Here is a 24,117-nt window from a genome sequence, read left to right as displayed (position 1 = left end):
TTCAGTTGTCCCATCTATGTCCCCTCCTAGTTATTGTGCACTCCCAGCTTGCTCACTGGTGAGCTGGGTTGAGAAGCGGAAAAGGCCTTGACACTGTGTAAGCACTGATCAGCAATAATGAAAACATCTTTTTGTTGTCAACACTGTCTTCAGCACAGACCCAAAATGTAGCCTACAGTGCGGCAGTTTTAGGCTGTGCCTAGAAAAATTTTCCACAGATCTTGAAAAGAAAGCGATAGAATGTAAATAAATTACAATTGGATGTAAAAAAGAAAATAAATGCAAGGTCTAAATAATCCCATTGGTCTGATTACTAACATAAAGGCAGTTGTGTACACTAACTATCCTTTCTTTTGCTTCATTCTGGCAGATACTAACTGGAGCTTCTGCTAGCTTGCTGACCTTGACTGCATTCTTTGTTGTGGTTAAGTACTAACAAGCTCTGCTCTTCTCTTTCCCTTGTCCTGTGTATAGGGGGATGGGGGGAGAGGGGGAAGCTGTTAGTAACCCCCTGCTTTTGTCCAGGAGGGTTCTTGTGTTGTTTATAAATTGTAAATATATCATAATATTGTAGATTTTGTACATATTCATTGCATTCCATATTTCTAGATTGTAGTTCTGCTTGTAAATCTAGCTTCATTTGCTTTCAGCTGAGCTGGTCTGGCAATTTTATGTTGGAGGGAATTTCAACCCACCACATAAAGATACCGGGAAGAAATTTAACTCTGTTCCAGCCAAAACCTTACCTCTAGCCCCAAATCTGCATAAATGACCTTTGTGCATCTTTGCAAACACTTTGAGGTGGGTTAGTATTTTAAAGAGTGGCCTGGAAAAGTCTGTGCATAACATCACAGCTAGGGTACATCAGCCAAACCTGTAAGTGCCTGGACAGGTTCCAGTTTGTACCAAATAAATTCTGGAGATATGAAGAGAGACTCATCGCTGGGAGGGAGACAGAGAACAGCTCCACTGGCATCTGCTCAGCTCAGCATGACCAAAATTTATCAGCTTCCTACATCTACCATGATTGCCCCACAGAGATGTTATATAAAAAGAGTCCCTCAGGCTTTTAATTTTGAAAAATAATTTTGCTGTTTCTTAAGGGAGAAAACAGGTAATTAGTCTTTAGCATGAGGTTTATAATTAAAATAGCTTCTTGAGTTATTTGATGTGACTGTGTACTGTGCAATTTAGAAAAGCTAGGATACAGGAACAAATCATAGAATCATAGAAGCAACAACATTGGAAAAGACCTCAAAGATCATCAAGTCCAACCTGTGAATAGTTGATACAAAATAATTTATGGTGTTTAGATTCTTAATAGCAGAAATATCTATCTGCATAGATAGATATTAGTGCCTGTAGTTAGGCTTCAAAGGTTTAATCAGAGCAAGGCTATATGTTATGATTTTACATTCATTTATTTAGCAAATTAGTGATAGGTTAAATAAAATAATAATAATAAGTAAAATATATTTGTACTTCTTTTCTTCCCTCCTCCAAAAAAGCCTTGTTTTGTGCTTTATTTAGATGATTGCAACATCTCCTGTGAAACAATTTAACCTAGTGCATATCCATAACCTTCTTAATTTGAAATACTTTGGTAGAACTTGCTAAAAAGTGAATGTGTCTGCATGGTCCCAAAACCAGTGATGCATATATTGCATCACTGACTCTCCTTAAAAGAGAAGTGTGTCACTTTTAATGTTTATTGGGCTCAGTGCCATGCATATGAACCTGCTTTTGAAACCATTGCCATCATAGATAATAAAAATTACATATATAGTAAGCCAGCTGTGTGGCCTTGTGGACCACAGTTTTCAAAAAATAAGCAAAAAATATTAAAAATAAGCAAAAAATATTAAAAATAGATTTTCTGAAAATCATCCATCATGAATCAGAAGACAAAAAATCTCAAAAAACCACTAACAACAAAGAAACCAAAATATCAATGATAGAAACCCCCTAAGTGCCTGTAGATGCAAAGGATAAGGAACACTTGCATTTAAAAAATATAATAATACAATAAAAAAGACAAAATTGAATTGTAAATCCCTAAAATAGAGGTTTATAGACATCAAATCTTTAGCTCAGTTGGTAAGAACTCTCACTGACTGTGTTTTGCTGGTTCCTTGATTTATCCTGTCACTGATACCCAAAACAGACCAAATGTGGCTATAAATAACAAGTTAGAGAGTTGTCCAACTGGTGGCACATAATGTAACCTGGAGTCTTAAGTGCCAGCAGGAGACAGAAAGACTTTATCAAACACAATTAAAGTACAATAAAAGAGGGGATGTGGGAATTCCAAGCTGGAGTGGTAAGTACCTTTCAGCTTTTCAAACAGGTTTTATATCTGTGATAAAGATTCCACTAGGAACTGTGACATAAAGGCTTTTTCCATTTTTAAAATTTTTTTAAAAATATATGTCATGAAAAATATTAGTAAATATCCTTTCCATTTGGACTAATATCTTTGGTATCTTATCAGTCCATCTCTGGCCTGTGGCCAGTGGTTAGACATTAACAGTTTGAATGGAATGTTTGTATGTACATGTGCATGTGTGTGTCCACACATGGGCATCAAGAGTCTTCTCAGTGAAGACTCAGGAGCACTGAATTTAGGATTTTGTATGCTGCACAGGTGTCACCTCATTACAGACAGTTGTCTGTCTCTCTTTATAATGCCCATTCCCTTGCTGTCAGAGCATGCTAGCAATGATAAAATGGATTTGTCATTATACCTCCACTTAGCTGTTAGTGTTATTCACTTCACAAGTGGCACTTTTGCTGTTTCTTTTCAACGAAGTCATTCACCTGCTGTGAGCCTGACTTAGAAGTAAGAATGAATAATGCATTGCAGATTCAGATCACATTAATATAGATCTGAGACATATTTAGTTTTATAGAAAGAAGAGCTTTGATCTTGGCAGCAGTGAATTTTAAATGTTTATAAGAGTACACTTTTCATGATTTCTGAGTTATTGCAGCACACATTTATATGTATATATGCACTGTTCTGTTTTCTCTACTGACAATATCTTTCTGTGTCCTTGCTTCTGATAGAACATTTCAGTATTAGGAAACATTTTTATTTTTTTTTTCTTTTTTGTGCAGGTACTCTATTGTCCATGGCATGCATTTAAAGAGATTGTTCAGCATCAATGAACACAATGGAACAATCATTACAACTAAACCTCTGGACCGAGAGATAGCTTCTTGGCACAACATAACTGTTACAGCCACAGAAACAAGTGAGTAAGAAATTTAAGGAAGGCTGTGTTTTATATACTGTGAACTATAATTATCTTCTGAATATGCCTTCTTTTATGGGGGAGAACACATGCTCCTTTCTCATATTACTGCTGCTTGCTTCATTAAGAAGCATTATTAAAATGATTAGTTAAATAGAAGCAGAATGTATTTGAACTCTAAGGTCCTGTGCTCTTTCATAAAAGATGTCCTTATAAAAAAGAGAAAGGAAATTGTAATAGGATCGAGACTGTAATGCTTTCAAGTTACACTGAAGCATATGAATTGCTCCTGGAGTGCAAGATCTTATGTTAAATTAGACCCTGGTTAATTTCACACCAGATTTTTGACTAGTGTGAAATTATCCAGGGTCTAATTTAACACCAGTATGAAACTTGTGGCTCATTAATTGTGAATGTAAGGCCTAAACCAGCTAGACTTCTCTTCAGTGACAATTACATCTGTGAAGCACCCTTTATATAGATTTTACCTGTCAGTCTGATTTGAAAGTCAGATGCAAATTGCCTCTGTTTGTGCTTTTGGTGATCTGATTGCCTTAACTCTGGGACAACACTCTAGAAAATTAACAGCTACTGGTTTATAAAGCAGTTTAATAAGATTATTGGGATATTCTTTTGAAATAATTCACATTCATCCTAACAAAGGCTCAAAGATCATATCAAACTATAGTCCAAAAATAAGTCAGACAAATTTTGTCAAATACTTTTAAGCATTTTGTGGTTTTGTTTGTTTGCCTTTTTTTGGCTGTTGTGGTGGTTTTGTTGTTGTAGTTTTGTGGGTTTTTTTGTTTGGGGGTTTTTGTGATTTTTGTTTGGGTTTTGTTTTGTTTATTTTTAATTCTGGATCTCAGTTAAGTGCTATTTATTGTTAAGACTACTTTAAACACATAATCATAAACTGCACTGTACTCAAAAGAGAGCTTTCCCTGTATATATGTAATGTATTACTGATAGAAGTTTAATATAGGATAGTTGGTGGCCATTTCCATTGGAGAACTTATTTTTTTGTGTTTGGGGACTGATAGCATATTCTTCTTTTTCAGCTTCTCTGTGAATTTTTAAGCATACAGTTATTTCCCTTCTCATGTTATTGGGCAGCTGGCAAGTGTAGGTAAAATTGATCTCTGGCATATTTTTGTCGTGTTTTGAAAAGCATTGTGGATACACAGAAGGATGACCCTGGTCTGGAGTTTTCTGTTTAGTTAAACAATGAAATAGGAAGAACCAAATATTAAAACCAAATAAGTGTCTCTTGCAGAAAAAGAAAGAGAGTCTTTCACAGTAATTGAAGTTATTATGGAGAAACTGATCCCTTATTATCTCAACATTTTCATTCTTTATTTCTTTAATGATGATATGGTCACTGTCTATAACACTCTATTGAAAAGCATAGAAGTTAGGTCACCATGGTCTGAGCATACCTGAAATAATTTATATTATGAAGCAGTAGCATTTCATTCTTTGAAATGTAGGCATAACATATGCTGTGTGAGACATTTGGGGGATAACATTGTGGCTCCACTGAAACCAAATCAAAATGCCATCCACACAAGATACTCATTGCAGCTAAGACATACTGAAACTACACCACAGAAGCAACATCCTTAGAGGTCTATTGAGGTCCTGGCATTCATAGAGGACACAAACCTTTTGACTGTATTGAAATGACAGGCTTCAGACTTTGTTATGGATCATTCTATCCTCATACCATGGAGGTGAGATGTTCCAAAGCTACCCAGAAGTAGACCTAATTCATAACAACTTAAGCACAAGCAGGCAGAACCTAAAATCTGTTGAGTCTTATTCCACTTTATGCCTATACTGGTTCTAGGCCAAGAGAAATCAGGTTTCCCTTGATCAGTTTTTAGCTGGTTGCAATCAGCTTCCACCTAGTATGAGGCTGAAGCACAAAGATAATTCTAGCGAAGCATGAAGGCAATAAATCCTTAACTCACCTCCTTTACTTAACGTTGATTTACTGAGTCAGATTAAGACTGAGTGCTAATTATTTAATTTAGAAGAGGAATATCTACTTGAACTACAGATGGCCAAGAAAAATTCCAAGTGATAGCGACTGCCTTGAGCTTATTGTGATCCTCATTTCTCTGTATACCTACTGGAAAAGTTCACAACCACTCATAAGCAAATTTACCCACAGGAGATAACCACAATTTTCTCAGTGGATCTTGTAGACATCTTTTTGTAGCTGGTTCTAGACCTACTACATGACTACAGAACTTATAGCTCTTTGGAGGTTTCAGTCATGGATCATTCAGTATTTAATTATCACTTTGCTCATACATACTTTTGTTGACAGATTTCTACCTTTTTACATTAGTCCTTAAAAAATAATAATTATAAAAAAAAAAAAAAGAAAATAAAATCATGTCAATTTCTTTTAGGAAGTAAATAAAATTGTCTACTTTAAATTATAATTATTACAATAACTCTTGTTACTATTGTTACAAGTTTGCTCTTACTGGCTCATGATAATGACAAGCTTTCTTTAATCCCCTGCAATTTCTACTTTGTCCCTAGAAATGGTCACTGCTTTTCTTTTCACAGCACTCCAAAAGAAGCAAGTTACTAATTTTGGTCCCTAGTAATCAAAACATCAACTTAATTCTTCACACTGATCCAGTCTATTGCAATTGTTATCCCATTCTCTCAGACCTTGCCTTTCAAGTTCTGATTTTTCTCTTGGAGATTATGACAAAGATATTTTCTGCTCATTGAAAAATCTTCTAGGCCAATATAGAATATGAGTATAGCTGTGTTCAAATTCTGACAGCTCTTTTCCTGTGCAAAGAAAAGAACACTTGCGAAACAAGTGTTGCCTAACATCTTCTGCAATTGCAATCAAAGAAGTCACTCTGCTTAACCCAAAATCTACCTTAAACATTCACCAGACACTGATTCCAGGAATGGCTCTGTAACGGATTTCAGAAAAAAATAAAAATGCCAACTTCCATACTGTTATCTTCCAAAAGAAACACAAGAAATTATATTCCTTGTTAAATGACATTCCTTGTCAATTCACCCTATACTGAGGGGGGAAAAAAACAAACCAAAACGAATCACAAACAACAACAAAATAACAACCCAAATCTAGCAAGGAAGTAGACTCAAGAACGTGACCAAAAATAAATAGAAATAAAAATATTTGGTGAAAGAAAACAGATGTGAAGGGCAGTCCTAGGGTGAAATCTAACTGTGCAAGCAAAATTTAGGCTTTCAAGCCAACATAGTAACAACAAATCTTATGAACAAGCAATTTAGGAATAGGCCAAGACAGCTGGGTCCTTCTCATGCCACTGTATATACAACTGAAGCCACCAAAGTTACTCTCCCCCTAATAGGTGTTACAAAGTTTTCATTTTAATGCTGATCCCGTCAAATCTATGCCCTACACAGTTAACTCTGACTGAAGAGGTTATGCAAGTCCTACATTTTCAGTATTATTTCTAAAAAAGGATGTGTGCTGCTTTTTATGTTTACAAAAAAAAAAAAATAGTAAGCTGAGCTCTTTATCATTGCCTATTGTATCATAATGGCTGTTGGGATTCAGCAAGAAAAATGCCATCCCAAAAAAGAAGTATTTTGAAATGACTCTGACAGTTCATAAACTTTAGCAAATTAGCACAACTCTAATGATTTCACAGAAGGAATAGCAATGTGAAACTGCTGAGTATCAAGCCCTTTATCTCTGTGGTAGTTGCTTTTGCTGCCATTTCCTTTGGCAAAAGTCTCAAAGCTATCAGCACAAATTCCATAAGATCCAAGAAAACAAACGTTTGCTCCAAGTAACTAGTGAATTATACATTAAAAAAAACCCACAATGTGAGAACCAACCAAACCCATACAGTATAAAGTGAAGCAAAAAGGAGTTTTGTTTTGTTTTGTTTTGTTTTCTCTTAAAGATCCATTTGAGCAATTTAAGAAAATTCCCTATGGATTTCTGAACAGGTCAGAAGCAGTGACACTTAGCATCCATCATGAGGTATATTTTAACTATAATGGATAATCTTGTAAGTGGAATACTTCTGGTTTAGAAAGAGCAGACTGAGATATTGATAGATAATTGGGTTAGTAGATATTTAGTATTCCTGGAATATTTTAAGAGTATTTTATTCACTGGAAAAATGTTCCAATATCATCCTTACTCAACAACTTGTCCAAGTTTATGTGAATGTTACTGTTGCAGTGAAACTTGTTGCTTATTAGAGTAACAAATTACATTGGTGGAAAGGCAAACATTTCTCACATCCATGCCCATGGAAGTGAGGATTTCATTATGTTGCTGGGTGAAGGGTTTCTAAGAGGAGTTCTATATGGAATGATAGAATCATTCAAAAGTTTAGGTTGGAAAAGACCTTTAAGATCATCAGATTCAACTGCAAATGTAGCATTGCCATGTCTGCCACTAAACTATGAGCACCTTGTCTACATATCTTTGAAATACCTCCAATAATGGAGCCTTCACTATTTCCCTGGGCAGGCTATTCCAATGCTTAACAACCCTTTCAATGAAGAAATCTTTATTAATAGTCAATTTTAACCTCTGCTGGCACAATATGAGCCCATTTCCTCTTGTCCTATCACTTGTTACTTGAGAAAAGAGTCTGACATCCATCTCACTACAACCTCCTTCCACATAACTGTAGAGAGTGATAAGGTCTTCCCTGGCTCTCCTTCTCTCCAGGTAAAATAGCCCGAGTTCCTTCAGCCATTCCTTATAAAACTTGTACTCTGGACCCTTCACCAGCTTCATTGTCCTTCTTTGGATATGCTCCAGCACCTTAATATTCTTCTTGTAGTGAGGGGCCCAAGACTGAACACATTATTCCAGGTGACAAGTTCTAGGTAGCAATCACTTCCCTGATCCTGCTTGTCACACTGTTCCTGATAGAGGCCAGGATTCTGTTGGGCTTCTTGTCTGTCGAGGCACACTGCTGGCTTATATTCACCTGGTTGTCAAATAATACCTCCAGGTCCTTTTCTGCTGGGCAGCTTTCCAGCCCCTCTTCTCCAAGCCTGTAGCATCACTTGGGGTTGTTGTGACTCAGCACTCAGCCCTACTGAATCTCATATTCTGTCTTCCACTCATCAATCCAGCCTGCCCAGATCCCTCCAGTAGGTGAATACTGCAACCCAATTCAGCACTGTCTGAGAGTGCACTAAAGTCCCTCGCCCAAATTGTTGATAAAGATGTTAAAGAGAACAGAGCTCAATACTGAGCTTTAGGAAGCAGCACTTGTGTCCAGTCACTAACTGTACTAAGCTCCATTTACCACAGCCCTTGGGGCCCAGCTATCCAGCAATTTTTTTAGCAAGCAAAGACTGCACCTGTCCAAACCATAAGCAGCCAGTTTCTACAGATTTCTGTACATGCAGATCTTCCTTCCCGTGTTTTCATGTGGCATACTTACAAATATCTTTATTACATAAACAGATAGTGTGGGTTGTTTGTGGGTTTGGTTTTTGTTGTGTTTTTTTTTTTTCCCAGCCAAGTCTACACACTGCTTTTGTACCATGAAATTAGTATATTTAGGTCTGTTTTTTTCATTGTCTGAGGTAGTTATAGCAATAAAGTTGCATAAATGAAATAAATGTAGAAAACAAAGTGCCTTATACTAGCAGAGTTTATTTTCCTTTTCATACAGGCATAAGCCATACTGACATAACTTTTATATTCAAAGACACAGTAATAAAGTGGCTTTAGGTACACACAGGAATAAAATATACTTGTATAACAAAAGCACTGCAGCTTCTGTGGGTACAAAATGCCTAAGAATTAAGCCTGTTGTGCAAAAAAAATATTTGGAACAGTAGTATAAACTCAATCTATCAAGCCTGTCAGCAGCAATGCCTTAGACACACCTGGGCAAAGTCAGACTTCTTTGGAAGTATGTGTTTGGAAGCCAGTAGATAGAACAGCTCTGCTGTTTCAAATTCAGTCTCAGTTTTCTATCTTGCCTAGGATTCCAGTTTCCACTGCAATTACTCTACATCTAGAAATGGTAGAAATATTTTAAAAACATGTGAGTTCTGAGGAAATTCTCCCTCAGAGTTTCACATTTCAAAGTATTAAGGAAGAGAGAGTAACAGAATTTCTTAAAGGATTGTGATCAATCATTGTGGCATACATTATGTTAAGGGATAGAAGAATACACAAGCAGCTCCTCCAACTGCTTCAGCCAAGGACCTTACTGAACAGTCACCAGAGCCCAGACCAGTGCCAAGGGAGCTGAGGCTCCTGCCCAGACTCAAGGATGAGGCTGATACATTCCTGTTTGCAGGCACAAACCATAGTAAGCTGAGCATATTTCCCAGAGACACATGTAGAAGATACTGACACAGCCAGTCATGCAGACTGTCACAGACAAGATGCTTCCTTCAGTGGTACTTAAACTCAGGACTTGCATAAGCCACAAAAATAGACAGCCAAGTCTTTCGTCTTTGGCTGGAAGAATAGAAGGTCACTAGTACCGGTACACATACATGACACTCTCCAGATTCACAAGCACACACACACCTCCAGATCACATCAGTACCTGCACAGACCTTTTGTCCACCTGGCACCTCTGCCGAGATCCGAGATCATCTTATTGACATCACGGGTCTCCAACTCACCAACTAGTCCATGCTTGATCCTCACTGGCAAATCTAGGCGCTCACACACTTGTCCCTTATGCACCCCTGTAAGAGACTGAATCTTGTCTCTCTTGATGTGAATCAACAAAGATAAAATCATCTTTACTCCTCGACCAGACAGTAGCTGCCAAGGGAAGGAATGGTGAGCAGCAGCCACTGGATAACAACTCTCTGGAATGTGTGTAGACAAGATCAACTCTACCCATTAGCTACCTTGGAAAGGGAGGATGCTAAAAAGGACAATAAATTCACCACCAGGACACATACCTAAAAAAACCCACCTATGACTGAAGAACTGTATCAAAGACCTGAGTAATGACTGCTCAGGAGAAGAAAAATGGAGAAGAAAATGCAAGGAGAGAAAAGGACAGGAGGAGAAAAGACATCACCATGTAGCCTGGAAGCAGCAGACCAGGAGGAACCCTCTCTCCATGTCCTAAGTTCCGCCTGCTGCAATTCATGGATCTGAAGAGGCTACTCAGAGAAGGACTTGGACTTTGGGATCTCTCCCTTCCCTTCCCCAGCGGACAGCACAGCCAACAAAGATGATATCTCCGAGCCAAAGTGGCAGAAGCACCCTTCCTCCACAGACCCAAACTGTCTTGGGGGATGGGGGGTGGGGGAGTGGGTGGTGGTAATATAATTCCTTTCCTCTTCTCTCTCCCTCTTCTCTTTCTCTTCCCCCCCCCCCCCCCCCCCCCCCATTCTTCTGTTCTGTCCACTTTATTCTGTTAATAAATAGCCTCACTGTTGATATTTTGGCCTCATTTGTGCCTCTAATTTCATAATATGAGAGTATTAAAAAAAAACAAACAACTGAGTATATTTTTCCCTCTGGACAGAGAAAAAACAAGTATGGAGTTTTTTATGTGTATGGACTAAAAAAGATTTAGTATAGAATGTATCTGTAGACCTTAGTGGCTATTTTCTTCCTTTCAGACTATAAGTAAAATTTTCTAATGTTCACATCAGTATAAAATATGTAGTAGACTACAACTTTTGATTGATTTTTGTTTTTCTAACATTAGGAAATCCTGAAAAAATTTCAGAAGCAAATGTGTATATCCAAGTTCTGGATGTTAATGATCATGCACCAGAATTCCCTAAATATTATGAAACATTTGTTTGTGAAAATGCAGTTTCTGGAAAGGTAAGTGTGAAGGAGTAAGCTATAATTTTTCTCAGCACTATGAAGATTTAGTCTGAGGTGTTTCTATTTCTGGTAATATCAGTTATTATCATTAGTGTTGGTACAGACTGATGTGTATTGTTCCTTTAAAACAAAATTGATTCATCTACTTAGAATCTTAGAATGGTCTGGGTTGGAAGGGACCTCTGAAGGTCATCTAGTCCAACGTCCCCTTGAAGTCAGCAGAGGCATCCTCAACTAGATCTGGTTGCCCAGAACCCTTGTTTGTCTACCAAAAAAGTAATAAAGAAATATAGTCAGAAACTTCTGGAAAAACAAAACAAACAAACAAACAAACAAGCAAAACCCAGCCAACCAACCAAATCTCCAAACAAACAAAAAAACCCCAAACCAACCACCCAAAAAACCCAAACCAAACCAAATGACCTACCAACTAAAAAATGAAACAAAACCAGCAACAACAAACCACCACCCCAAAACAAACAAAAAAAGAAAAACAACCCCAAAAGCAGAGCATAGACCAGGGATTTGATTCATGTTCATGTCACAGAAGTTTAAACTAGGCCTAGTATTTGCTGCAACAGCATGACACACTCTGGGGGAACCAGACCTAGACCAGACTCAAAACAGATCCATTGTGTTCTTATGTTAGGACTCATTTATTGTGTTCTGAATTCAAATGCTGTGCAGTTCAGTGGAAATCTGAAGAACTTTAAGTCACAGCCATTGCAACACCTTCTCTACCTGGCAGCTTGTGAGATTGCCCTATTAAGCATCCTTCCCTGGAGATATTTGTTCATCTTCTTACTCCCCAGGCAAATATCAGTCAGCTGCCCTAAACTCCCAGGGATACTGCTGACTCTCCATTTCTCTACACCCACTTTTCTCCACAGCCTTACTTTTGTGTGTGTTTATTTTATTTTTAATTGTGTTTTTTAATTATTTTATTTTAATTTTTCTTTTCCAACTGATCCTGTTCTACAGCATAAGCCCTAAGTTTGTTCAATAAGTGTTCAGCTGGACTCCATACAGGAGTCTTAAAGAAAATTGCCAAAAACCCCCAAGGATATTCAATGCTAAAACAAAATTTTAAAAAATTGCAAAAGATAAATAAATAGAGGTACAGATAGAAAAATCCTATTTTGTTTACCACTTTAAAGAATTCTTTGGACATACAAATTAAACCTTTTGGATGTTTGTGATGGTTCCATGAAAGCATTGTGTTATGTTTTGATTTCTGGATAGCAAAGCCTTACTTTTTACATCAGCTTTCTTTACTTGGACTTTGATTAGTCTGCAGTTAAATAAAGCTTTCCTTGTAGCAAAAGCAATTTCTTTACAGTTTTTCACATCCATTTATTTATTTCTCTGTTGTCAGTTGGTTGGTTTGTTCTGCATTTGGTAGTTTTCCACTCTGCAAAAGCTACCCCCACTTCAGAGCTACTTGGAGCAAGCCATTTCTTTTGGTCTTTGGGTAACTCATTGACAGGTTAAAGTAAAGACAATGAAGCAAATACCACTTTATGTTTCTTGACTTCAAGACACCATGAAAGCTTATATAAAGCGGATATTTGTAATCCATGTCTTGGACTTTCTTTCAATAAAAAAAAAAAAAACCAACACAAAAACTAGGTGATTTATTTCTCAAGGTTTTTATCATTACAGAGTTGCTTACTGATAAATAACATCTGTATTCTAGCCCATTAATGGCTACTTTTCAATAACAATTTCAGTTTACATGTTTTGAGGATCACTGGAGAAAGTGGTGCCGTAAAGAAGGGTAATGATGTACAAAAATAAATGTTTTGAACACGAGATACAGAATTGTTCCTGTTTAATATTCTGATACCTGAATGACGAATAGACAGGAATTTGTTTTTTTTTTACCTTTTTACAGAAAAGCAAAATGTTACTTTGGATTTTGCTTTTTTTTTTTTTTTTTTTTTCAGTTGGTTTGTTTTGTTTTTCATTGCTATAGATTTTTGAGACTCAAAAACATTCTTAGGTTAGACTTTGGACACCATGACACTAATCTTAAATAAATTGTTTTCTCATTAACAGAACATCTTAAGAAGCGCAGCAGGAAATTGCTGCTAAAGTGCATAATTATAAGACAAAATTCATAATATTTCATTCAATATTTATGATCTTAAATAGAATTGATAGCTAATATATCTCCTCCCATGATATTATGCTTGCTTGTTTTGTTTTGTTTTTCACTTCTTACTCAGAGAAAAGAAAAAAAAAATACAAGAAGTTTAAACATTGTTTCAGAGCCGTTCTGGTTGTCCACTGAATAATACAATTTACATTTCAGAAGAATCAGTTTAAATAGCTGAAGGGCTTAATCAGGACGCTACATACCCTTTTATCTTAGCCACCTTTCTGCAATCAGTACAGGAATCTGCTGAGATTATGAGCTGAGATCAAAGTAAGTATAGATATTCCATAACATTTCTGTTTCTCACACAGAAATCTCTACCCATCTAGGTGGAGATGATATTCTGAGATGTTCTGTAGCTCTGGAACTTAGTTGCTTCCCTGTTCTCAGCTGAATTGTGTCCAGTTTGTGAAATACTCTATTTAGAACCTCCATCTTATGGTGTTTGGGGGAATAGAAGGGAAAATACTGCAGAGGGAAAGATACTGTCAAAAAAATACTGGGATTTTTGGGTTTCTTTTTCTTGATGTCTTCTTGTTTTACAATAAAACAATGCAGAATCATGTGGCAAAGAAACTGGTTTTTATAGCCTTGGAATATACTAGGCTATGTTAAATAATGTGAAGCATGTGATGAATGAAACTAATTGTTCTAATCATGCAAACTCAGAAGCAGTTGATGGTCACTCCAACGTAGAGCAAAATACTTGTTTTTATATTTTCTTTTCAAAAAAGATTATAAAAAAAGTTGTTTGTCTGCTTTTGTTCAATGAGTGCTGACCTTCATGTTCCTGTATAGTGGTTTTGTGAGGGTTACAGACATATTTAGCTTAGCCTCTGACAGACATTCAAACAAAACCATTATATATTTGTCTATGGAACTATAATTTGAAATTTGACAATAAAATTGGAAGTAATGAAGATAGGTAGGTTTTGGTATCATTCTGTATCAATTCATCATATTTATTAGATGTTTTGAGTGGATTTTTCACTATCCATTTTGTATTATAGTGCTGTACTCTGCTATAATCCGAGTCAGCTGTATACTAACCACAACTAAAGATTGTACACTGAAAACCTGCTGTCACTGCACTACCAGTAGTAAATGCATTAATTTCAAAAGTACTCAAAGATGAAAGCTGTTGTGTTGGAATATTGCGTCCAGTTCAGGGCTCTCCAGTTTAAGAGGGACAGAGATCTACTTGAGAGAGTCCAAGGGAGGGCTACAAGGGTGATTCAGGGACTGAAGCTCTATGTTATGAGGAAAGGCTGAGACACCTGGGGCTTTCTAGTCTGGAGAGGAGAAGACTGAGAGGATCTAATAAACGTCTATAAATATCTGGGGGCTGGAGGTCAGGAAGAAAGGGACAGCCTCTGATCTCTTGTGCCCTGTAATAGGACAAAGGACTATGGTCATACAACATTACTGAACAATGAAGAAAGTTCTATTAGTTTTAAGACCTCGGCCAGTTCTGTACCCAGTTCTGTACTCCCCAAACAGATGGGTGATCAGATCTCTCTCATGCCATAAAACACATCAGAGTTCCTACTGAAGGGTGCTTGGTGAAAAACAAAATGAAAGAAAATAAAGCAGAAATTTAAAAAAGAGAAAAATAAAAAGAGAAAAAGAGAAAAATCACAAAAGAATAAAGAGAAAAAAGGAAGGGAAAGGAAGAAAAAAAAAAAGAAAAAAGAAAAAGAAAGAAGGGGGAGCAGGGAAAGAAAGAAAAAGGCAAATCTGTTCCTATTTCTATCTTGCTATAGTTGGGTATAGGCACATGCATAGAGGACTTTAGATCATACATACAGAGTACTGTAACATCAAAATTAATAGTGCTGATGGTTGTTCAGATGGAGAGTCTATACCTTAAGCTGAATTTGGTGGAGAGAAATCCCTTAGAAGCAGAAAGGAATATAGCAGATAAGATTTCTTCTTTCTTCTGGACATCTTCAAAATTCTAATTCAATGAGATTACTTGGGGTTGAGGAAATAATTTTTCAGTGAATCTAATAATTTTTTAATTAATCTAAAGCACCAGGCAGTCGACTACTCCATACGTCATAGCTTACTATTTGCAAGACAAATAAACACTGAGATAAACATTCTACTAAGAACAGTTTACAGAAATTCCCTTCTATACAAAATGATAAATCAGAGGTATTACCATTAACTTAAACTCCCTCACAGATGGTATTTAGTAGTTGAAAGTGCATATGAATCAGATGGATGGGGAAGCTGAGAACACCAACATACACCTTTTTGTGACTTTTGATCAAAAGAACTCCTGCTGTTACCAGCAGTGACCTCCATTTTCTTGGGAAGAAACAGTAAATGAGGCCCACCTACCATGCACTTAAATCAGTTTTTCAATAAAAATCAGGTGAATTAATCTCAGTTTCAAAGAAATGAACATTTTCAAATGGACTGCTGGATTATTGAAGCATCTAGATTAATGAGACTTGAAATAAGAAATTTTACAGCAATTAAATTTCAGTCTAGTCAATACAACAACACTTATCACCTTGCAGAAGCAGCACACCATTCATTCTGTTTTCTTTGTTTGAACACAAAAATGTGGTGTTTTTTTAAACCTTGACTCACAAACAGTAAGTGCAGTTTCTCAGTCAGTGATGCCAGTTTCCCTGGTGAAAAGCTAGAATCTCCTAGGTCAGATGTACAAAAGACTAGGAAACCAGGAAAAAAACTCAACCAACCAACCAAAAAATACCACACAAAAAACCCCCACCCCAGTTTCCTTCTCTCTGGGTGATTTTCCTTTAGAGTCAGCAGAATCAGAATTGCCTATTTCTATCTGAATATTTTATAGACTCATCTGGGTTTTGCTGAATCTGAAGAGAACTGATGCAGTAAGAAATAAACAAGAAAGTTTTTCTCAGTCTTTATGTTCCAAGTATTCCCCTGCTTCTAGGGTGAATCCTTAAAGGCATGTGAATATGCCTAGAATAATCACAGGAATCTTAGGTTTGCATAGAAGAGGACAGTACAGATCAAAACAAGGGAAGGTGAGGGTTTTCTTTTTCAGCTCAACACGGACTCCTCAGAATTGTATTGCTAGATAACATTTATATGGGCAAATACATTCTATGTGTAAAGTAACAGAAGTTAATAATAAAATAACAAAACACTATCCAGTTTGTGAGTGCAATAAATTGAGAAGTGGAAGTGGAAGTATAAAAAGTATGAGAAGTGGAAGTATAAAAATCACATATATAGTTAATGTGTTTGGGCTTAATAATAATTAAAAAAAAAAAGCCACATTAAAAAACACACAAAAAACCCCACCTACAAAAATTTAAGGAAGAGAGGAAGGAAAGGAGGAAGGGAGGAAAAGAAAGAAAGAGAAAAAGAAAAAGGAAAAGAAAAAGGAAAATAAAATAAAAAGAAGAGAAAGAAAGAGAAAGAGAAAGAGAGAGAGAAAGAGAGAAAGAGAGAAAGAGAGAGAGAGAGAGACAAAACCCCAAACCCTACATGCTGCTATGATGTTTTTGTAGGTAACTAACATTACTCTGCATATTCATTCTAGCTTGGTAGACCCTGACTTGTACAGAGACAGATGCCTTTTCTCAGCTGTGACCATAGAGATTTTGCTACCAAATCATAAGTAGAGGCCAGCAGAGTTGTTTGTTTGCTTTTTTTTTTTTTTTTTTTTTTTTTTAATTTTTTTTCAGAGGTATAGCAAAATCCTGTCAGGAAAATGTGACCTCAAGGATCATCTAGTTCCAACCCCCCCTGCCAAGGGCAGGGACACCTCACATTACATCAGGTTGCTCAGAGACACATCCAGCATGGCCTCAAAAACTTCCAGGGATGGGACTTCTACCATCTCCCTGGACAACTTATTCCAGTGTCTCACCAGCTTCATGGTGATGAACTTCTTCCTCACATCCAATCTGAATCTCCGCACTTCTAGTTTTGCTCCATTTTCCCTAGTCTTATCACTGCCTGACATCATAAAAAAGCCCCTCACTAGCATTTTGTAGGCCCCCTGAAGATACTGGAAGGCCACAATAAAGTCTTCTCGGAGCCTTCTCCTCTCTAGACTGAGCAACTAGAATCAAGAATTCAGCACATGAGCTTGTCACTATATCTCACTTACTAGAGCTACAATATACCTGTTGAATGATGTCAACGTGTGTGTGTGTGTTGGAGGGGAGTGGGTTTTATATAGAGGGATTTGTTCAAATGTAGAATGATGTACTTTCCACCTTGGAAAAAAAAAAAATAAAAAGAGGACAAACCACTATATCTACAACTACTTTTCTCATTTATGGAAATTTCATTTGCCCCTTGTCTTTTGATCCAGAAAACCTTTTACATTTTCTTAAGATTTTTATATCATTCTCTCTGAAACAGATGAAAACCCAGAGCAGAATGTTTGCAAAATATGTCTCAAAGAGACTGGTTGAGTATGGGAGGTATATATTTATTTGTGACTGCATGATATGCACTCAATACGTATTCACGGATCACATCTCTAGCATCAACAGTTTAACATGCTTGATATGTCCTTTTATTGTTTTAAAGGTCAAGCAAATACTTTTATTCTTCAATAATTCTGTTTTTCTGTATTTTCCCCAGCTCATTCAAAGCATCAGTGCGGTGGATAAAGATGACTCAACAGAAGGTCACCATTTTTACTTCTCATTGGCTCAGGAAGCCACAAACAACTCGAGTTTCACTGTCAAAGATAATCAAGGTGGTGCTATTCATGTAGATCTTTAAGACCTTCCTAATAAATAATGCATACTCCTCCCATCAGCAATTATATAAATATTTCCACTTAGATATTGTTATAGGATGTGAATATGTCATCAGGTGCATTTCAAAACAATAATTTAGTTATAATAAACAGTTTCTTTTTCCTTTTTTTTTTTTTTTTTGCCAAGGAACATAACACAAGATGGTTTTATTTCGAGGAAATAAAAAATGGTTAGATGAAAATTGCACTACTATGAAAAAAAACACTATTATTCACTAAACCATATTTTCTTACTGTAGGATATGGTGGGAAAGTCCAACTTTCATGTTAAAAATTATCTAATTGTCAAAGAAACAAGATAGCCAGAAACAGAATATTGCTGTTATACAAGTCTGTTACATCATCATAGAATCATAGAATGGTCCACACTGGAAGGGATCTCCAAAGGTCGTCTAGTCCAACTGCCCCACAGTCAGCAGGGGCATCCTCAACTAAATCAGGTTGCTCAGAGCCCTGTTGAGCCTCATCTTGCATATTTCCAGGGAAGCAGCCTCAACCACCTCCCTGGGCAACTTGTTGTAGTGTTCCACTACCCACGTGGTAAAGAACTTGTTTCTAACATCCAATCTAAATCTGCTCTTCTCCAGCTTAAAGCCACTGCCCCTCACCCATGCTCTCCCTGCACCCAGACTCTCCCCATGCTTCCTGTAGGCCCTCTTCAGGTACTGGAAGGCCACTATCAGGTCTCCCTGGAGCCTTCTCTTCTCCAGCTCCCTCAGCCTGTCCTTGTAGCAGAGGTGCTCCAACCCCTTGATCATTCTTGTAGCCCTCCTCTGGACTCTCTCCATCAGATCTGCGTCCTTCCTATATTGAGGGCTTCAGATGTGTACACAGTACTCCAGGTGAGGTCTCACCAGAGCATAGTAAAGTGGCAGTAAAATGATCATTTCAGCAAGATAAAAATTATAAGTGCTGATAAATACAAGTATAATATTTTTTTCCTAATACGTTTTAAAGCGCATATGCTGGTAAATGTTGACATTATATAATGCATTCCATATGTATTTTACTCTTATTCAGAACTAATGTTGATTGAGACTCTTGGAAAGAGTGATTTAGAGAGATGTCAAACAAAACTGAACTCAGGTGAAGTGCAGTACTTGATGGAAGTGCAGGGAGAATGACCACTTAGAGTCAGTCTGCTGAGACTACAAAAAGAGCTTCTTCAGACTCAGCTAAAGCACACATTGCTCTTATTGACTTTTGCTAATTATTTAAATATTATGGCTAGGTGGATAAATCAATAGAAATAAGTTTAGGGAAGTTCAGACTGCATTAAAAGGCAAACTACCTCTCTCAATATTTTCAAAATTAATGTATTAATATGTTTCAACTCCCAGCTTCATTAACCTCTCACTCAGTGCCCAGAGAACATAGCTTATGACATTAAGTTCTAACTGTGTACAAGCCATGAGCCTTTCTCACCTTTGATTATCCTGCAGTAAGTCTGTGCACAAAGCAACAGATTCTATTCCTTTTGGTGGCTAATGATGGGGAATAAAACCAACTCACCTTTTATAACATGTGAGGGTCAGTACTCAGGGGTTCACAGAATCACAGAATGGTAAAAATCAAAGAAAAGTGATAATGAAGAGTTTCTAACACACTAAACCTGTAAAAAAAATAAAATATCTGCCTCTATATCAAATGCAGAAATTATAAGAAGCAGCATGAACAGGGTTAAGTCCACTGCTTTGCAGGGAATCACACAGAATGGTAAGCATTGTAAGGGACTTTTGGGGGTCAGCTAGTACAATCTCTCTGCTAGATCAAGTACATGTAGATCAGGTTGCACAGGATCACATCCAGGAGGGTTTTGAAATTCTCCAGAGGAGACTCCACAGCCTTCCTGGACAACCTGGTCCAACGCTCCTTCACCCTCAAATTAAAGAAGTTCCTTATGTTTAAGTAGTTGGTAGAATTCAGGTAGTCCTAGGCAAAAGCAAATCTGGCACATTTTATTTCAGAGTTATCTTCTGAATTCTGACAGAAACTGGAAGATGCTAAATGTCAATGAATTAACCTCAGTAGACTGTTTGGGTAGATTTATCATCCAGACAATAGTAGAAGCACTATTTTTTCACAGTAATTCACAATAAACAGTAATTCACCCTGCTATGACAAAAAATTACTGACATGTAAACATTTATAGATGTTTCTTCTTTCCATTACATACAGATTTAGACAGGGCAGTTATTTTGTGTGAGTGTGGCAAGGTAAGATTTGAATTAGTTGATATGCAGCTGGAACTGAACTTTAAGATGCTTACTGGAAGTGATTTCTGAACTCTGGTAGTTAGGTACAAAGCAAAGGGAGAGCCATTAGCAACTTTTCCCTAATTTAGATAGCAGGATATGAGCCATCTCTTTATTTTTTTGAATCACTGAAAGAAATAAAAGATTATTTTAGTGGACTTTTTCTTCACTTTTTTCTTCTCTCCCTTGCCACCTGCTTTCTGTGTGTGCTGCCAGATACACTTTTGAAGCCTTTTGATTGGTAAACTGTCTATATTTCATCTGTGAACCGCTGGATTGATAGCAGCTGGTTACATGGAACTGTTTTATAAACCAATTAGTTAGGCTGAGCAGGTGTCAGATACAGAACACGGTGGGGGGATTTTTAGCTCTGAACATTAAAAAGAGAACTCCTATGTCAAATTTTATTATGTCTCCTGGAATATATATTTAAAAAAAAAAACCAACAAGTATTCATAACTGACACACACACCCCCAAAAAAAAACAACCCACCACTTTTTAATTGCTATGGTATGTGGCTTTGCACAGTGCCATTGTTTCAAAATAGGTCAGATTCCACTGGAGCTTTACTGTTGTTCCTTAAAAAGTGACAACTGCATTATCATGCATAATAATTTGTCTTCCAGATAACACAGCTGGAATTTTCACAGCAAAAAGTGGCTTCAACAGGCAAGAGGAGTTTTCTTTCTACTTGCCAATCATAATCCTGGATAATGGAACCCCACCACTGACAAGCACAAATACTCTTACTGTCACCGTCTGTGACTGTGACACTGAAGTTAACATCTTGTACTGTCGATACAGAGCTTTTATGTATGCCATGGGTCTCAGCACAGAAGCTCTAGTTGCTGTTTTGGCTTGCATACTAATACTCCTAGGTAAGTACAAGTAAGACAAGTTATTTTGTTTCCTTTTACAGTAGGCTCCATTAAGAAATAAATGTTTTCCCTTGACTGTAAGCCTGCAAGTACTGTGCTACTGAGAAAAAAATAATGCAGCAAGGCAAAACAAATGTTCCATTTCTAATCTGTTCTCTTCTAACACCTTCATTTTCCTCTCATGGGACACCAAATTAATGTTGATTACATTCAGGGGCTTGAAAATGTGAAAAACAGGTCTCAGTGTTTTAAATACACAGGAGTTGTAACTGTCTCTGCAAAGTATTATGCACTGGTGGCACACAGAACTTAAAATCAGACCAATCAAATGAAACAGTACAGAGTAAATATGTAGAATTAAATAACTCCTTCAGGTCACATATCCCCAAGTGAGTTTAAACTCTCTCATTGTTGGTAGTTGCATCATGTTTTGTCCTGTGTAAAAAATCACAGTCCATAAAATACTTATTTATTCAATAGAACTGCACTAAAATTTAGGGAAAAAAAGCTGAAATCATTAATCTCTGTGAAAGGCTGAGGCTATTTCAAAGGGATCATTCAGCTAAAAAAGAAATGAGGTAAGATTTTTTTTTAAAATAGTTGAAAACAAAACTTAGAAAAGCTTTCATATATGGGAGGAACAAGTTGCTCTCATTCATAAGACTTGGTAGTTCGAAATGCAGTGATAAGTCATAGTCTTCAAATTTCCAGCACAGCAGAAATAAATGAACCACAATCTTCATAGTCTAGGGGAACTGAATAATTCAGCCAGGTGAGGAAGGTATCACTGTCATTGCCTCATATTTTCACTTGGTTTTCCTGGGGTGATGAGGTGAAAGAGAGTGAGAAATCGAGATTTAAATTCAGAATGTGAAATTGATATATTAGGTGATAAACCAAAACACTTTAAAAACAGTGTAACCTGTGTTTCCACCAATTTCAAACTCACATCTACCAAAAGAGATGCCCTGTTTCATTCATTTCTTTTATAAGTCCCTTTGTGGCCATTTTTCCACCACATACCCTGTTCATCTCAAAACCATCAAATCCATAAAACTTACAGCTCCATAAATTTGTGAAGGTAGCTACAGCTTGCAACAGCATTGATTTTAAGAAATGTTAACTTTTTTAAGTCTTTCCAAGCACATTCTAAGTGTCTGGCTCTCTTTATTTTTTCTCTTTTGTGTGTGTGTGTGTGTCAGTGTTCTTTTTGGCAATTGCAGCCATAAGGCAGCAGAGGAAGAAGTCTCCCTTCTCAGAGAAAATAGAAGAGTTTAGAGAGAACATTGTCAGGTATGACGATGAAGGAGGTGGTGAGGAGGACACAGAAGCCTTTGATATTTCAGCTCTGAGGACCCGCACTGTCATGCGAATGCACAAACCTCGGAAGAAGGTCACCACAGAAATCCACAGCCTCTACCGACAGTCTCTGCAGGTTGGCCCTGATAGTGCAATCTTCAGGCAATTCATTTCAGAAAAGCTTGAAGAAGCAAATACAGATCCTAGTGTTCCTCCATATGACTCACTTCAGACCTATGCATTTGAGGGGACTGGCTCTTTGGCAGGCTCCCTCAGCTCTTTAGGTTCAAATCTGTCAGACATGGATCAGAGTTATGAGTATCTTACAGACTGGGGACCTCACTTCAAACAGCTTGCAGGCATGTACACTTCCTGTAGAAGTGTGGGGGATTAGTTACCCTTTGACTTCTTGTTTTATTTTCCTAAATCTCAGCCACCAGAAACAACTATGGATTTTTAAAAAGGACATCATCCCACACTTAAGCATGAAAAATAAAAGGCCAAGTTTGGATTTTTTTTCTGGACAGTCTTGGATGTAAAGATCTTTGGAAGAATCACACCAGATATGTCATAAGGTGAGGGGATGGAGAGACTCATTTGAAAATCTCGTGGCTATTTAGGTGTCCAAATGCAAACTCTGCTGCTTTGTATATCTAGGCACACTCCTGGATCCTAAAAACCCGGGTCCTGCAAGTATGAAAGGAATATAAGCCATAAATGGATATAATAAATATTCTGTCATCTATAAGCTTTAAACAATTTCCAAAGTTAAACCAGACTTTTGCTGTGGCAGTTAAATGTATTCATTAACCAAAGTTAAACATGCATATTTGTATAATGTCTCATTATATAAATACACTTGTGTGAAAAAGTAGACCCTAGACATTCTAATACAATTCTCAGAAGTGCTCACAGAATCCTCTATTTATTGTTCTTAGGATGATAAAACTATATTACCTTTTCCTATCAGTGTAAAAATAAAATCCTATTACAAGATCAGCAAGAATTTGATGCCATTTTAGTTTTAAATGGAGTTATTGGAAAAATGTACAAACCAATATTTAATTTAGCAAATAAGATAGGGAAAAAAGTTAGAATCAATATGAAACATAAATACTGCAATCGACCACATTATCTGTTACTGTACTTAGAACGAAATGCTATCCAAATATAGGCATTTTTCCTTTTATTAAGAGTTTAAAGGATGAGTGATTTACCAGCAGAGATTCCTTTTTTTTTCATTTTATTATGCAATATAAAATTATCTGCACTAGTCAGTTTTATTAGAACAATGTTAAGAATCTTTAAAATGCTAAGATGATGGCTTTAAAACTTTATGTATAACATTAGATAATAAAATAATAAAATGTCTTAATGCTCATCCACTTTTGAAAATGATCCTGAATCATTCTGTGAGACTCAAGACATACTTCAAAATTAATTTCCCACTGTATTTTTCCCAAACATACCATAATGAACATAAAGCTGCTTCCATGAAATTCTTTACTCTTATTTGTACAACCACCCAGCCACACTTCTTCTAGCATCTGAAGGTCATCATACATGTTCAAAATGGTCTGCCTCAAAAAAGCAACCTACCTGGGTTTTATTCACCTCTCTTCAATCAGCTCCTTATTTTGCAGAAATTATCTCGGGTAATCCACAGC

General features: G+C 36.8%; 1 protein-coding gene across 1 annotated transcript in view; it reads left to right on the top strand.

The window, feature by feature from the left end:
• Positions 1 to 23,825, top strand: part of LOC104308718 (cadherin-19) — a 69,635-nt gene extending 45,810 nt beyond the window's left edge. Inside the window, exons 8-12 of the mRNA XM_009909935.2 lie at positions 3,118 to 3,254; positions 10,955 to 11,076; positions 17,837 to 17,954; positions 20,900 to 21,151; positions 22,354 to 23,825. Of these exons, the coding sequence (XP_009908237.2) occupies positions 3,118 to 3,254; positions 10,955 to 11,076; positions 17,837 to 17,954; positions 20,900 to 21,151; positions 22,354 to 22,844 (1,120 nt within the window). The 3' untranslated portion in view covers positions 22,845 to 23,825. The remainder of the gene's footprint in view (positions 1 to 3,117; positions 3,255 to 10,954; positions 11,077 to 17,836; positions 17,955 to 20,899; positions 21,152 to 22,353) is intronic.
• Positions 23,826 to 24,117: the final 292 nt, after the last annotated feature.

The sequence above is a fragment of the Dryobates pubescens genome, chromosome 9 (genome assembly GCF_014839835.1).
Source record: "Dryobates pubescens isolate bDryPub1 chromosome 9, bDryPub1.pri, whole genome shotgun sequence".
Taxonomy (NCBI): domain Eukaryota; kingdom Metazoa; phylum Chordata; class Aves; order Piciformes; family Picidae; genus Dryobates; species Dryobates pubescens.
This window is presented reverse-complemented; position numbering and strand designations above follow the sequence as displayed.